At 34.3% G+C, this 16426-nt stretch overlaps 1 protein-coding gene across 1 annotated transcript in view; it reads right to left on the bottom strand.

Moving 5' to 3' along the window:
• Nucleotides 1-16426, bottom strand: part of FLT1 (fms related receptor tyrosine kinase 1) — a 174844-nt gene that overhangs the window by 140061 nt on the left and 18357 nt on the right. The window contains exons 2-3 of the mRNA XM_051986524.1: nucleotides 12287-12383; nucleotides 9643-9869 (exon numbers count right to left, since the gene is read on the bottom strand). Of these exons, the coding sequence (XP_051842484.1) occupies nucleotides 9643-9869; nucleotides 12287-12383 (324 nt within the window). The remainder of the gene's footprint in view (nucleotides 1-9642; nucleotides 9870-12286; nucleotides 12384-16426) is intronic.

Below are 16426 nucleotides of genomic sequence, written 5' to 3'. Positions count from 1 at the left end.
GAGGGAGCTGCCAAAAAGACTAATGCAATCTTGAGCTGTATTTATAAAAGTATGTGCTTGGAACAAAGAAGTTAATATTTCCATTGCATTTGGGACTGGTCAGACCACATCTGAAGCATTGTGCTCCATTCTGGGCACCACAGTTTAAAATTATATCAGCAAGTTTGAACACATCAAGTAGAGAGTGATTAGCATGGGGAGGAATCTAGAACACCCAAGGCAGCATGATATAATGGAAAGAGTATTATTGACTTTTGAGTCAGAGGACCAGCAGCTGACTCCTGATTCTAACTAGTTCAGCTATGTAATCTTGGAATAAGACAATTCTCCTCTCTCAGTTTCAGTTTCTATACTGGTAACATGAGCATATTTGCATACCTACTTCACAGAATTGTTGCAAAGATCAAGTTAGAACACCAATAGGTGTTTGCAGGATGTCCCAAAAGTCTTTAAAGCAGTTTTAAGCTCTAATAATAAATATTGTGTATTAAGCAAAATTAAGTATTAAGTAAATATTAGCTTTAAATAATTGGTAGCCCAAAATTGCATAAAGATTTTTGGGATACTCTGTTTAAATACAAACTATTTATTGTGACATTGGAAGTATAGTTGACATTAAAGCTAGTCCCATGGAACAAAAGCTCTAGTAGGTCTTACTGGGTTTATGGAGTTACAGTAAAAATTCCACCTAGATAAGATGGTCATACCCTTTAATCAGAACTGAGCTTTCCCAATTGGGTGGGGTCCCAAGATTGAACCCAATTTCATTATCAGCTCTGCCCTTCAGAGGCTGCTTGACCTGGTAACTAAATGAGGAAATTAAAACAAACAAACAAACAAAAAAAAATCAGATTCCTTTCCTATTCCTTTAGTAATTGGTACTAATAATTATTTCTCTCATCTAAAACTCTTAACTCTTGAGTTAATATCCATAGTGGTGTCAACACAGAAGAATAATGACATAGTTTCAGGGATTTTAGCATATATTTAGCATAGATATCAGGAACATAACCCAGAAACTACATGACAGTGAGTGAATCTAGGAGTAGATCAAAGACATACTCCAAAAGGACACAGTAAGATGCCATTTTAAGTTTAATGAAACTCATAATCTAGAGAATAACAGCAAAAACAATAGCAGAGTGACCTGCCACATGGCCGAGTCTCATACAGTTGATATGAATAGTGTCTACCAAAAAGAATTAAGCTGATGTTGAACAAATGCTCTTGGGATCTAAAAAGCACAACATTTTAGAACTGGAGAGATTCACTGATACAATCCCAACTTTTTACAGATGGCAAACTGAGGCTTAGAGATGTCAAGAGAGCAGTAGAATTGAGATTTGAATCCAGATCTTCGAGTTTCAATTCAGTGCAGACAGAGAACAAGTTAGGAAAATGTAACAGTCAGTAAACAAAACATAATCTTTACATGTGTATAATATGGAAAGACTATATGGCCAAATACACCTACATTTGTTGAAGCAATGTTATGGTATCTTTGTTTTCATATATATGTAAAAAATAAAAATATAATATATACATGTATATGTATATAAGTACATAAATAAATCAATATAAATTCTTTTATGCAATATCTTAAATTTGTCCTTTCCTTTTTAATCAGGATATCAATATCCTATTTCAAGTCCCTATCATTGCATGTTATCATGTAGTACCTATAATGCTATATTAATATCCCATAAGTATTCACTATTATCACTACCTAACTCAAGAAGCTACAATGGATCCCAAAATTCCCATTTTCTGCTGCATCAGTTTTTCTGCCTCTGTTTAGATTTCAAATTTTTCAAAATTTAACATTCTCCCTTACTGTCCCAGTCTTATCTCTCATTTCACCCCTACATGGACCTCATCTTATAGGCAAACTACTATCCTGAACATATACTGTTTAACTATCTCCATCCCTTTTTTTATGTCTCTCATTTTGCTTGGATTATCCTTCTCCTATACTAAACTATAAAAGTCCTTCAAAGCTAAATTAAATGCAGTCTTCTCTGTGAAATCTTTACTAATCAATCTTAGTCTCACTTAAACTAACTCTTCTATTATTCATATTTCAGTGTTGTCACTTGCTATCGTTGACAGTGAATATATTACTCCACTTCTCTGGAACTCAGCTTCCTCAGCTGCAAAATGAGAAGCTTGGACTAGATATAAGATCACAGAAGCAACCACTGAAACAGTCATTTCCTTCTTTGAATCCCTTAGCACTGTGCACCACTCAGCTCTTTACCAGACCATTTTCATATTCTCTGAAGCCTTTTAGTCTTCATCAGTAAGTGTAAATGTATGTTAATGAATAATCAATAAATGTATGTTAATGAATACCTTTTGCTCTTTGTTGGTATTGATAGTGAGTAGAACCAATGATTAGCTACAATGATTACCAAATAAATAGTACAATGCCTTTTCATCTTTAAGTAAGAAGGATATTTTGTTTCCCTGCCAAATTACTTTTTGCCCAAAAGAAAGTTATGAAGTATCAAAAATTTATAACATTTTTTCTAAATTTTAAAGCATTTCTCTTTCCTTCACCTTTTTGGATAAATTTCCCCATTTATTTTTATTCATAAACACTTCAAGATATTTTTGTACTTCAGGCTTTTATAAATATTTTATACTTTTATATAAAGTATTTATAAAATAAGGGATAAAAGTAGCTATACCTTTCACATTTCCAATCTGGAATCATCTTACATGGCGAGGAGCGGGGGGGAGGGAAGGAGGGTGGGAAATAAAACACTTCATTTTCCTTCATTTAGACTCCATCTCTGTGTTCAGAATTCAAAGAGTATACCTCAATCTCCTGTAAATAACCTTTCCAAAATTCACTTTGTGTGGCTATTTCAGCCCTATGTTCCTTTCATTTAGTATCAACATTTATATGAGGTGCATTAAGTGGCATGTGATACATAATTATACTGTAAGTAACATGAATTATCGATGTTGGCTTGTCAGGTTGACACACTCAAAATTGGCAGAATGGAGCTCTGGGAGTGCCATTAAGTCCTTTTCCTCTATTAAGGGATGGTCAGAAGATCTGGCAGGGACCCCCCAAAAAATACTTACAATGAAATTCTAGGAATGAGCTATGTGAACACAAAAGTCTGAGGCAAGGACTGAAGAGATTGAGAGAAGGTAGGAAGCTTTAACTATCTCATCCCTATCCCCTCAATTAAGCAGAAAAGTGGTGAAATGACATCTTGTCAAAGGTCACAAAAAGTAACCACTGTCAGATCCATAATTTAAATCCAGGTCTTCTGACCCGAAATTTAGAGCTCTTTTTCCTCGGACAACAATGCTTCTCCTATTCTTTTGAGTCCAGTTTGACTACTATTTGGCACTTGATTGAACTTTCCATTTCTTGGTATTGTCCTGCTGGATGAGGGAAACTGATCCGGGTGCTCCCAGAAAACAGTAAAACTTCAGAGGAGTAAATATGTATTTTTTCTTTTCTGAATTTAGATTGTATACAACAAGACCAGAAAATTCTCAGTTCTTGGACTACCAGAGGTTGAATTTTACATATTCTGATTCTTTCCATCCACTACTGCCATTACAGACATGAATGTTCTCTTGCATACCTAGTTCCTTTAAACTTCTGAAGCAGAGGCCAGCCTTCTCAGAGAAGAGAAACGTATCAAATTTTTTTTTCAAACAACTTAAACTTCTTTCTCATCCACAGATAAATTCACAAATTTATTTCTCATTCAATTTAGTGGTTAGTAGAGAGTGGGTGATCTTGAACAATATCATAACTGACAATTTGGAAATTTGTTCTTACTGAAAGAGAAAAAGTAGGGAGAAAAACATTCCAGAAATCAGGAAAGAAGAGCAAAGAGTGAGGGAAATAGCTGAAATGAACAATTAGGGACAACTATGAAAAGAAGACTAACAGAAAGAAAATGAATGCTTGAAAATATGGTGGGGGGGTTTTAATGCATAAACTTTAGAAATTGACTGCAGAGAGGAAACAAGGAGGCCATTAATGGCTCATAACCTTACAGAATTAGGTAACCCAATTACAAGAAATTTATCTAACTATTGAGGCTACAAGTTTGGAGAGGTTATATGTGTGTGTGTGTGTGTGTGTGTGTGTGTGTGTGTGTGTGTGTGTTAATTTTTTTCTTCCCACAAAATGTAAACTTTTTCAGCCTGTTTTTCCTAAGGAATTTCCCATGAATAAAACCAATGTTTTCACTTCAAAGTTTCTCTTCACAAAACAATGACACTGTTGAAAATTTCTAGAGGCTTTGGGAGTCCTTTCAGTCATGCAAAGTTCTCCCTGCCCAACTGCATTAATAACATTGCATAATGCAGTGTGTCTGACAGGTCAGCCAAACAAGCCAAAACATTAACACCTCCTTTTCAGCAGTGAAAGAATAGTTTTGATCCTGTGCATATTTACATATGGTAAGTGCCCTTCAGCTCACTAAGGAGGAAAAGAATATTAAAACCACAAGGTTTCTCACAGTAAATGTGCAAATTTGCTTATTCTTTTCATTTCTACCCTTATCTATAATCATAATGCTTTAATAAATCAATCAGCAAATGAGTATTTATGGAGTAGACAATGTCCACCGCATCATAGGAAAAAATCATTCATTGTTCTGAGTTGCCTGGGGTCCAGAGAGCTACTGAGAGCTTAAGTGATCTGCCCTTGGTGATTTTGTTAGTATGTTCAAGTTCAATGAAGAACTTGAACGCAGATCTTGAAAACCGCTCTATCCACCAAGCTAAACTGACTCCCATGAGAAATATAGGGCACTGTTAATTCAACTTTCAAGTTCCATAGGAGAAAATGCATTGATTCTATAATATGATCCTATAAAAATGCTGAGTTTCTATGAGTATTACTTTGCAATGCCACATTCATATTATAAAATTCACTTAAGCTAAACTCTCTTAATTTGTATCAGGCATGCATTTAGGGAGTACCTCAGGCAGCAATTAGACAGACAGAGGGAAGAGAGAAAGAGATATACATATACATACACAGGTATGTGTATGTATAAATATATGTATATACGTGTATATGTATGTATATATACACAACAAATATATGTGTATCCTTTATATAGATGTGGGTGCATGTCATCCATTAAATCTGTGAATTTCTACAACCTCATAAAATTCATTATAGACAGTTTTTCCTAATAGCTAGGATTCTACAACTTGATAGTTCCCTTTTAAGTTTCTCATTAGGCTCTATAATAATGAATGCTCCTTGTGGAGCACATTGCCTTGCATAAAATAGAGGCACAGCAAACATTTGCTGATTGATAGGTTAATTGATTTTATGATGTCAAAAATTGAAGAGATTACAACAGATTAGGTTTCATTTGTGCTTTTCCTTAAATTAAACCTACTTTGAGAAAAGCACATCTTTGGGAAACACGTGGGTATATTTCAGAAAGCCACAAAATAGCTAAAGCTACATATGCATCCTGATAGGGAAAGGATACTTTCCATTCCCACCTAATCCTGAATAAAGGCATGCAAATGAACTCTGAGCATCCTTCCGTAGGGGGTTTCCTAGTTAAACACCCTCGGTTGGTGGTATTTTCCTATATAAAGACGAACATCTATCTACTCACTGTATAGAGTACCCACTTTTCCTTCATTTGTGACACTCTCCAACAGAGGAAAGAAGCACACAGCTTATCTGTGTGGAGCTAATGGAAAGTTGACTAAAACAAGAGATAACATAAAATTTTCCATTTCTTGAATTTGTTGTGTTCTACCCCCTGCAATGCAAACTAGAAAGTAAAAAAGAGATTGGCAAACAGACTTTTAAGAAAAGAAACAATCTTACTTATGAGAAGAAAAAATTTAAGATGTTTTAAACCATGGTCCCTTAGAGAAAAACATGAACTTGTCTGTAGTTAAAGCCAACTATTCTTAATGATTAGTGCTGACTACAAAATTTTTCCTTATTTTTCCATAGTTTCTGTTATAGTTTCAGTTCAAACAGTACCATTTCAACCTTAAGTTAAGCTAACTGTATAAATATCTAACCTGGTATGAAAATGCTTTGATACATTCACATTCATAACCTTAGAGATAAAACAATTTAAGGAAAGAGTAAGAGAATGATTACTTGAAGAGAAAGAAAATGCAAATTTCCTACATCATTACAACCCATAAGATTAATTTTCCTTGTCAAAAATATTTTACTAGAGAGGAAATAATCTAAATGCAATAGCAAATTAATCAACTAATCAAATATCCATTGAGAAGAAAATGTGCAGTGTACTGTAGGAGAAAATAAGTATACTGCCAGCAGAATCCAAACTTGTGATTTGACTAGCATTGCTTTCTATTGCTCAAATAGTACCTATGAAGCCTAGGAAACCAATTTGGAATTGTTTTCTTCAGTCAATTAGCTTACTGGGGCTTCACAATGTTTGAAAGATCAATATTATTATTAATCATTATTGATTAATAATAATAATTATTGACCCCATTTTGTGTATGTCAAAATTGAGGCTCAGAGTGGTTAAATGACTTATCCTAAGTCACATTAAGATCTCCATGACTCCCAGTTTAATATTCTATTTGCTATCTTCTAATTTTAATATCCCATTCTAATATGAACGGCTTATTAAATCTTACATTTTTAAAAATTCACTTTGAGTTTCAAAGATCTATGTTTTATGTTATGGTTTGTGAAGAAATTTTCACTTGGATGGGGGAAGGTTGTACAAGATGCTAGTCATTCATATACTGGAGCTGTTATTTTGGTTATGGAGTACATGCAATTAAAAATATTGTGATGCAAATACAAATTAAGTAGGTAAAGTATTTAAGTAACTGACATTTATGAAATACTCTAGCATTTAAAGTGTTTTATATGTCATTTTCCAAGCAGGGCAAGTGTGAAACGAGGAATTTATATTCCTTTCAGTTCTCCAATCTACAAGTTAGACTGTGGCAGAGTTGTAGGCAGGAACTAATTGTATATGTAACATAAAAATGTAGCTGGGGTTAATTGGAGTAGGGGTAGAGGAAGAACTTCTATTATTTAGGTGTGTCTAAATGAGGTAATATACTTACCTATCCTTTCTATATTTATAAGGAAGTTCTCTGAAATTTGTCTTAGAGAAAGAATTTTTCAACTTTTCCCTCATAAGGGAAGTGTGGGAAGGGCTTTCCTGCTTCAGCAACCCTGGAGAGTAGGCGTTGTAATTAGATAAGAAGAATAAGGCTGGATATAAAGTATGGTATGACTTTCCCTAATCCATGAAAGGTTCTTATACCTTTTTTTGAATCATTCATCTCCTTCTCTTGATAATGTCTTTTTTTTTTATTCTGCACCTTCTACATCTTGGCAAATACCTTTTCTTCCACACCTCTTTTCCTCTGTCAGAGACAAAGTAACTGCAGTCATCTGTAGAGCTTCTCCATCCATTTTTCTACTTTTGGATTTTAGCTTCATCATGCAAGATTTAGCAATCACAAGAAAAAAAGGCTGAGTATTTCTTCATGATGTCACATTAGGAGGCAGAGTTTCCAGTCAAAGTTGGTCACTGATGCTAGCTCCATTGAAAAAATGCACAAAATACAAGCTACTTCGCAAATAACTACCTGGCCATTAAGACAGTTTGAGCATGTCAATGTAGAAATCAGAGAGAAAAATAATTGAAGGAAAACATGAATAACTATAGTGGAAATTAAAGCAACAGTAGATAAACAGTAGCCATATTGCAATGAAAAGATTTGTGACTTCAGTTTCTAAAGGCTTGGTTTGAATCCTAGCTTTGAAGCTCACTAGTGTGTGACCATGAGTGATATATAACTTCTTTGATTTGTAATTTTGGTCTCTTAGAGAATAAATAGAGTAAAACAGAATGAGGAAGATGTTTTGTAAAACATGAAGTGCTATACAATATGAGTTGCTTTAAAACTGTTAGTTATTTTTCAATCATGTCTGACTCTTTACAGCTCCATTTGGGGTTTTCTTGGCAAAGATTTTCAAATGGCTTGCCATTTCCTTTTCCAGCTCATTTTATAGATTAGGATACTGAGGCAAACAGGGTTAAGTGACCTGCCCAAGTCCCTAGTCAGTATCTGAGGCCAGATTTGAACTCAGGAGGATGAGTCTTCCTAACTCCAGGCCCAGAACTCTGCCCTCTATACCACCTCCCTATTCTTATTATAAAATTATTGCCCCACAAACATCTTTAGGGGGCAATAAGGTACCCCAATCTCTTTTTAGCCCTTCCAAGAAAAAGCTTCTTACATAGCATCAACCATAGCAGTCTTGTTGGCTTCCATTCATTCCATTAGTCCATTTTTCTCTCTTCTGAATTCCCCAAATTTCCTTCAATGAGATCTTTTGCTTTTGAGTAGCTTCCATTCTATTCTTCCCATACCTCCATATCTTTCAAAACCCTTACAAAAATCATTTTTTCACTGAAGTTTTCCACTTTAGGCTAGCATTTTAATTAATTTCCACTCTGAATTCTCTTTTTGAAAAATGGAAAGAAAAGAGATACAAATCCAGGATAAATATGCTCATTACAAATATAATTGTCAAAGAATTGAGATAGGAACCCCATCCTACCTCAGACAGGAAGAATAAAAGGGCTGCACAAAGAAAGGAGCTTTGAAAAATGCTAACAGAACTTGTAAATAAGTGTACTAATGGTCAAAGATGGTGTGTTCCCTTGTAGTGTATCAGCAGGAATCCCATCAAAGATATAAATCCCTTTTTAGTCAAGTACCACTGACTCCTCAGTGCTTCTCCAAAGCAAGCTTATAAGGAATAAGATCCACATGGGGTAGATGGTAGTTTCTGGCTATCTTCTATGCTTGAGATCTCTAATAGAAGGTCACTAACAACTTAGTGTTCTATTCAGTATTACTTAAGGCCCTGAGTATATCAGTCACCCCCAAAAGTAAGTAACCATGAAATTATAGCAACTCAATTTCCATATTCTTTCTGGAAGACAAATTCCAAATTTGTCAATTTGTACTTCTTCAGGCTCTACAAAGTTGATATTCTAATTTGTTTGATTTTTCTCTCTGTCATGTCACATATGCCCACTGTCAATAGAACGTAATCTAAGAAAAATAGGAACAACAACAAAAAGTAGTCCTCTTTTAGCTTTCTATCTACAAAGGTATTTTTTGTGATAATTCAGTAGTTAATGCTTAACCACTCAATTTAAAAGTCAGTGACATAGAATATATTTTATGACATGCCAGAAAATTCAAGATGATTATTAAATTAAGAGCAAACAAAACCACATATTAGAGCTTCTAAAATAAAAACAGTGGCAAAGTTGTTAGGGAAAAAATTTGCATGGATAATAGACTTGCATTATATCTAAATAATCGTTTTTGGGACAAATAGAGGAATGAACATATATTGGAGGTTATTTACTCTAAGTGACAAATTTAGGCCTCAAGAAAATCAAATAAAAAGATCATTTAGCCTTTGGGAAATGTTAAAGATAGATTCCACCATTCCCTAATGCTTTAATGAGTTCTTCTTTCAATGATATCCAATAATGCAATTAATCTTATTCACATCAAATAGAAATCTTGCCATTTCTAAAGACATATGCTTAATTTGTGACCAGTTGGGATACACTTAGAAAAAGGTATTCTTACCATTAATAAATATATAGATTGTAGATTCTGTTCTCTTTTTCTTTGAAACAGGTGTGGATAAGTATCTGCAGCTATAGTAGCCCGTGTGGTTGGCCTGTGCCTTGACCAAAGTCAGGGTGCTACAGAACTGTTTACCATTCCTTCCACAGACAGATGTGGTGATGCTCAGTCTTTTGCTTTCTTTACTCACAGTCTTAGGCAAAGACCATGAATGGGCCACTTCCCCCCTGCAATCAGAGATAAGGAAACAAAAAACAATTACCTCTGGGTATTGTGGCACAGCCTCAGTTCCCAACCATTCTTTTATTTGGACCGCTATTTTGGGGTCCTCTCTAATTGTAGACATCTTCCTCTTCACACAAAAGCAATACATTTTTTAAAAACAATGCTTAAAATAAGGAGTCAAAGAGAGTTGGGGGTTGATTTCTCCTTAGTCTGTTATTTAAAAAAAAAAACAACCAAACAACTCAAAACTGACAAACCAAAACCTTTTCATTCCATAGTCCTTTACACCTCCCCTTTTCTCTCCCTTTTTACAGAGGGACTTTACAGATCCCAACTCCTGCTTTATATCAAATTAATAAACACCACCTGGTTACTCCTTCATGTTTCTAATTCTCCAGCTCAAATCCCCCCAAACCATCCTCTATTCTTTTTTTCTTTTTCTCCAATCACAGAAAAAGAGTTGAACTCTTCTTGCCAAAGCCAACACTTCTTGTATCCTTGATGCTTTTCCCTCCTATATTCCCTATGAATTTGCCCCTTTAATTATTTCCTCCCTCTCTGACCTTAGATCTTTCTTTATTGGTTCCTTCCCTGCTGCTTAGGAACATGCATGAATCACCCCTATACTCAAATAATCTTCCTTTAATCATGCTATCTCCTCAAGCTATTATCTTAAATCTCTCTGTTCCATTTCCTCATCTTCCAATCCTTAACACTTTGAAGTCTGGTTTCCATATTCAAAATTTACTGAAACTGCTATCCAAGGTCACCAATTATTTCCTAATTGCTAGATACAATGATCTCTTCTCAGATCTCCTTCTTGACCATGTCCTCTTCCTTGACATCTTTCCCTCCATGGATTTTCATGGCATAACTCTCTCCTACTTCTCCTCTTAACTGTTTCTCAGTCTCTTTGCTGGATTACCATCCATGTCTAATGTTCTATGTGCAGGTATGCAGTGGGCTCTGTTTCAATTCTCTGGCTCTTTGAGCAGTTTTCAAGATGCTGTTTTCAACATATCAAATCTTTAACTCTGTAAACTCCAATCCTACTTTACAAACTGCCCATTGATTATCTCCCTCCTCTGGTTGTCCAATGAATATCTCAAGTTCAACATGTCCAAAACAAAGGTCATAATTTTCCTCCCCAAACCAGTCCCCTCTTTCTAGCCTTTTCACTTTTTTCAGGAGTACCACTGTCCTTTTAGCCAAGCAGATTCGCAACCTTGTAGTTATTCTCAATCCTTTATTCTCTTTTATCCTTCACATTCAATCAGTTGCCTAGATGTCAATTCCATCTCTATTATCTCTTGAAGCTGTGCACTTCTCTTTCACATAACTACCATAATTGATAAAGCTATCATGATCTCCTGCCTGAATTACTGCAATAGCTTCCCGGTTAAACTTCAACCTCTATCCTCCCTCCTTGTCAGTCCATCTTTTCTATCTACAGCTGTCTAACCAAATTTTTTTTTAATTTTTAAATCTAATTAAATAAATAATTAAAAATTAAAATTATTTATTAATTCTCAATCTTTAGTTTTATAATATTTTAATTTCCATTTTTTCTTTCTCCTATTCTCCCATCCTCCTCCTCCCCATGATGGCAATCAATCTGATATAGGTTATACCTGTACAATCATATTAACCATATTTCCACAGTAGTCATTCCAAACCAATATTCTTAAAACACAAATTTGACCATGTCACTCCCCCACTGAAATAGCTTTAGTGATTCTAGGCTAAAATACAGACTGCTCATTTGACATTGTTCATTACAATGTAGTTCAAACATCTTTTTAGCCTGTATTCTTTCTTATGCATGGTACATTCTAGCCAGCCTTCTCTTCTTGTTGTTCCTCATACACAAACATTTATATCTTTATGTATGTAAATACATACATAAATATGTGTGTATGTGTATGTATAGTTTCAATATGCTTACATATAATTGTATGTATTTATACTTATCAAATGTATATATGTATATATACAAACACACAAGCATATATATATGTTTATATATATATGCACATATATATATATAAATATATTAAATGCAATGTAGTATTTACTCACTACTTTATATGTTATTTCTTCCTAAAGGATATAAATTCTTTGAGGTCAGGGGCTATTTCTTTTTCATCTTTGTATCTTTAGCACTTAGCATAGTGCTTTCCATGCACATAGTAGGCCATTTAATGCCTATTTATTCAATTGGATTGAACAGAATTAAACTGAATTGGTGTCTTAAAGCAACATTTACCTTTCTTGGATACTGGGGGGGAAAATCATTCAATATACCATTCTTTCCTAAGAGACTAATTTAAAATGGTACCAGGGAATGACTAAACACGGGTGGGGGAAGTAAAATCAGTATCGGCTTAAATCACTATCCCAAACCAACCCCATCACTTACCTGCATTTAAGATATAACGTCTGGTCTGCTTGAATGACATGTTGTGTGCCTTTTAAACTTAGTTCAGGTCCTTTCAATTTTGATCCTGAGCTGGATCCTGAGGGAAAAAATACAATTATTATTTGTATGTTGCCCCATCTTTTTCTTCTTCCAATTCTACCATCATTCTAAAGAACAAATTTTCATCTTGAATTTTCCTCATTTTTCTCTTAAAATGAGAATCCCCAGTTATGTTGCTCAAATAGCCAACAGCAATCACATTCTCCTCTTGAATTCTCTTCCCCTTTGGGTTCTTGTAATATCATACTTTTCTGAAGCTTTTCCTATTTGTATGGCCTCTCTTTCTCAGCATCTTTTGCTGTTTCTTTACCCACACCATGCCCAGGGCATATTTCTCCTTTAACTCTATATTACCTCTTGATTATCTCATCAGTTCTCATAGTTTCAGTATCAGCCTCTGAAAATTCAAGTCTCACATCACCAACTGACTCTTAGACATCTCAAATTCAATGTTCCATAGGCACCTGAAACTCATCATATTCAACACAGAACTCATTATCTTTCTCCTCTCTTAAAAATTTCCTATAGTCAAGGACAACATCATTTCTCCCAATTACAGCCTCAGTAGTATCCTCAACTCTTCAATCTTAGATTTATCCAATCTATTGACATATCTTGTCAATTTATCCTCACAATATAGTTCTCCATTTATAAAACCACCTCTGTGGTTCAGACCATTATCATCACGAGTCTAGACTTATTGCCATAATGTTTTCATTTAGTCTCCTTGTTTCCAGTATTTCATCACTACAATCTGTTCTTTACTCAGCTGCCAAAGTGACATGCTAAAAATTCAATTTGACCACGTCACATACATTCTCAACTCAATAAACTCTAGTGGTTCCCTACCAAAGTCCTGTATTTTTTCTTTAAAGTTCTTTATAAGCAGACCTCTTCTTACCTTCAAAATATTCTCATGCATCACTTCCACCCACACATTCTATGGGTCCATCTCCTCTAGTCTGGTGTCTCACATAAAACTACATTCCCGACCTCCAAGCCTTTGTACTGACTTTCCCCCCAAACTTTGAATGCTCTCTCTTCACTTTTACCTCTTCTATTCAGTGACTTCCTTCAAGACTCAGAGCTAATCTCACCTTCCATGGGAATTCTTTCTTGATCTGTTCAGTTGCTAATGTTTTCTTTTCTGAGATTACTTTTCATCTACTCCAAATATTTCTTATATATGACCTACTTTTTTACATGTTTTTCATATTAGAACATATGCGCCTTGAGGGAAAAAGTATTTCACTTTCTCTCTATATTTCTCTTTATTCCTAGCCTCTAGCATGCCTGTCACACGGTGTTTAATAAATGATTATTGGCAGACTTATTAACAAAAATAATTTGATTCATGAAACTTTAAATACTGTCCCATTTTTACAAATGAGAAAACTGAAGTTGTTTCTATTACTCATTAACTATAGATCCAGAAAATAAAGGTGGAGTGAGAAAGCACTATATATGTTGATCCCACTTTGGGAGAAGAATTTTTTTTACCTTAATACATCAACTCATACACTATGACAGATGGTAGAAGAGGAAGATAGCAAATTTAATGCTGGATTATAGGTCTATGAGACAAAAATGTGAGATTTTACCTCCTCATATTCTTCTCTTTATTTTATCTACATGCATAACAAAGTTATTAATTCTCTAAATGCCATGATACTCCTATCTACATATTATAGTGATTAAGTCTATGTGTCAAGAGAACATCTTAATGATTAAGTTTATTTTTTTATTTCTATTTTTTTGCTGAGGCAATTGGGGTTAAGTGACTTACCCAGGGTCACACAGCTAGGAATTGTTAAGTGTCTGAGGCCAGATTTGAATTCAGGTCCTCCTGACTTCAGGGCTAAGTTTATTTTTTACGATATTAAGTTATTAATTTCCATTAACATCCTACCCTAATATCTCACCATAATATGAAAATAACCTTAAATTCTCATCATCATCTCATCACAAACATCTCATCTGTTTGTGGAGTGTAACTTTTGGAAAGTACTACTAAATAATCAGTGTTGGCTATAGCACCTCCTGAAAGTTATTTAATCAGCCTTTTTTTCAATTGCTCTCCTCTACCAATACTACCCTCTAGCCAAACTGTGTTACTAGCTGTTTCCCAAACTCACCCTTCTATCTCCTATCTGCATAGTCACGCACACACAACTTCCTTCAAATGTACACCTTCCTCATATTCCTCTCACAAAAAATGCTGTCTTCTTTTGAAGTCTAACAATCACCCCCTTCCTCTGTGAAACTTTCCATAGTTCCCCTTCATTTTAATTGTTACTATTTTTTAATCTCAAATTTCCTTATATAGGGTAATGATACCCTATTAACATGTGAGTATGTATTATCCCTAATATTTTGCAAACAAGAAGCATTTAATGTTCATTCCCTTATTGATTCATGTAAAACAAAAATTATATTTTATCTTTGACTCTCCTGTGCCCAACATGAGACTTCACACAAAGGAAACACAATAAAGCTTTGCTGAATTAAACTGAAGTATTGAAAAGGGATATACCTTGGATTAGGATTTACATAACTTTTATTTAACTTAATTTTTTTCTTTGTTCACTGGCTCCCACTTCCTTATTCTAACATTATCAGGAGGTGATTTCCAAAAATAAATCTCACATGAAGTTTAATTTTCCACTCCTCTACTTTAGCAGTCTGAGTTCTCTGAATAAAAGAATAGCTTTCTTCCCTCCCCTTCCTATAAAATAGTCTGTCTGGAAACGATTGTTTTTGTTACTGTTAAGAAAGTCACCAAAACCATACTGGGCCATAATAATGATCTCGGGAATCTTAAAAAATAAAATAAATCTTTTTCACCTTACAGATGGGGAAAGTGAGACCCAGAGTCTTGCCCCAAGTCAGACAGATAGTGAACAATACATTCAACATTGGAACTCCCTGGAGTTAGAAATCTTCTGATTTCTAATCTAATTATGTTTCCTTTATATCACACTACATTATGTGTAGTTCAGTTTTCTGAGTGGCAAAAGAAAGAAAATAATTTTACTCTTCAGCCATCTATGAAGAGACCAAATATTCTATGCTTTCTATACTATTCAGTCCATTGCTTTTTGTTTCTTCACTTGCTTATTTTAAAGTTGTCTTTGCATGAATTTTTTCAATAAATGTTTATACAGTTGAAGGTTGCCTGACCATTTTTTTCCTCTTTTTAAATATTTTGTTTATTTTCAATTTTAACCTTCCACTATGCATTAAGAAGGCAAGGTTATCCATTATACATATGAGGGCATGAAAAACATATTTCTGTATTAGAAATGTTTGAGAAGAGGATAAGAAAAAAAGAAAAATATGCTTCAATATCTATTTCGATTCCATTAGTTTTCTCTATATAGGTGGATAACATATTTTTCAATATTACTGTTCCTACTTAAATTATATTCCTGGTTCTGCTCATATCACTTTGTACCAGTTCATTTAAGTCTTCTTAGGCTTTTCTAAAACTATGCCTTTCATCATTTCTCACAACACAATAATATTTTGTCACATAACTTATTCAACTATTCCCCAATTGATGAACATTCCCTCAGTTGCTAATCACAGACTTTTTTTTTTTTTAAAAAGAAACTATCCAGAAATTACTTTGAGTTTCCACTTCTCATTTCTTTTTCTTTTTCCAATTATGTATTAAGTAAATAGATGCAGTGAGTGATATCCAAGAACACTATCTGAACTTATGCTTACAACTAAACAAAATGAAAAAGGAAGAATTAATTTCCATTCTAAGGTTCTTCCAGGCTAACAGGATACTTAAATGCCTCAGTAAATCTGTGCCATTGTGGATTGGTGGATATAGTATTGAATTTCAATCCTATCTCGAATACTTATTAGTTCTGTGACCATGGGCAAATCAATTAAATTCTAAGAGCTTCAGTTTCCTCAATCTTAAAATGACTATAAAATAATACTCGCACTACCACCCTTACAAGATTGTTGTGAGAAAAATACTGAAAACTTTAAAATGTTCTCTACAAATAGGAGTTATTCTTTCCTCCACAATTGCAGATCACAAGCCATCCATGCTTTATGCTCCTG

This window comes from Antechinus flavipes, chromosome 3 (assembly GCF_016432865.1).
Source record: "Antechinus flavipes isolate AdamAnt ecotype Samford, QLD, Australia chromosome 3, AdamAnt_v2, whole genome shotgun sequence".
Classification (NCBI taxonomy): Eukaryota; Metazoa; Chordata; class Mammalia; order Dasyuromorphia; family Dasyuridae; genus Antechinus; species Antechinus flavipes.
Note: the sequence above shows the minus strand (reverse complement) of the source record. Positions and strands in the feature narration are given on the sequence as shown.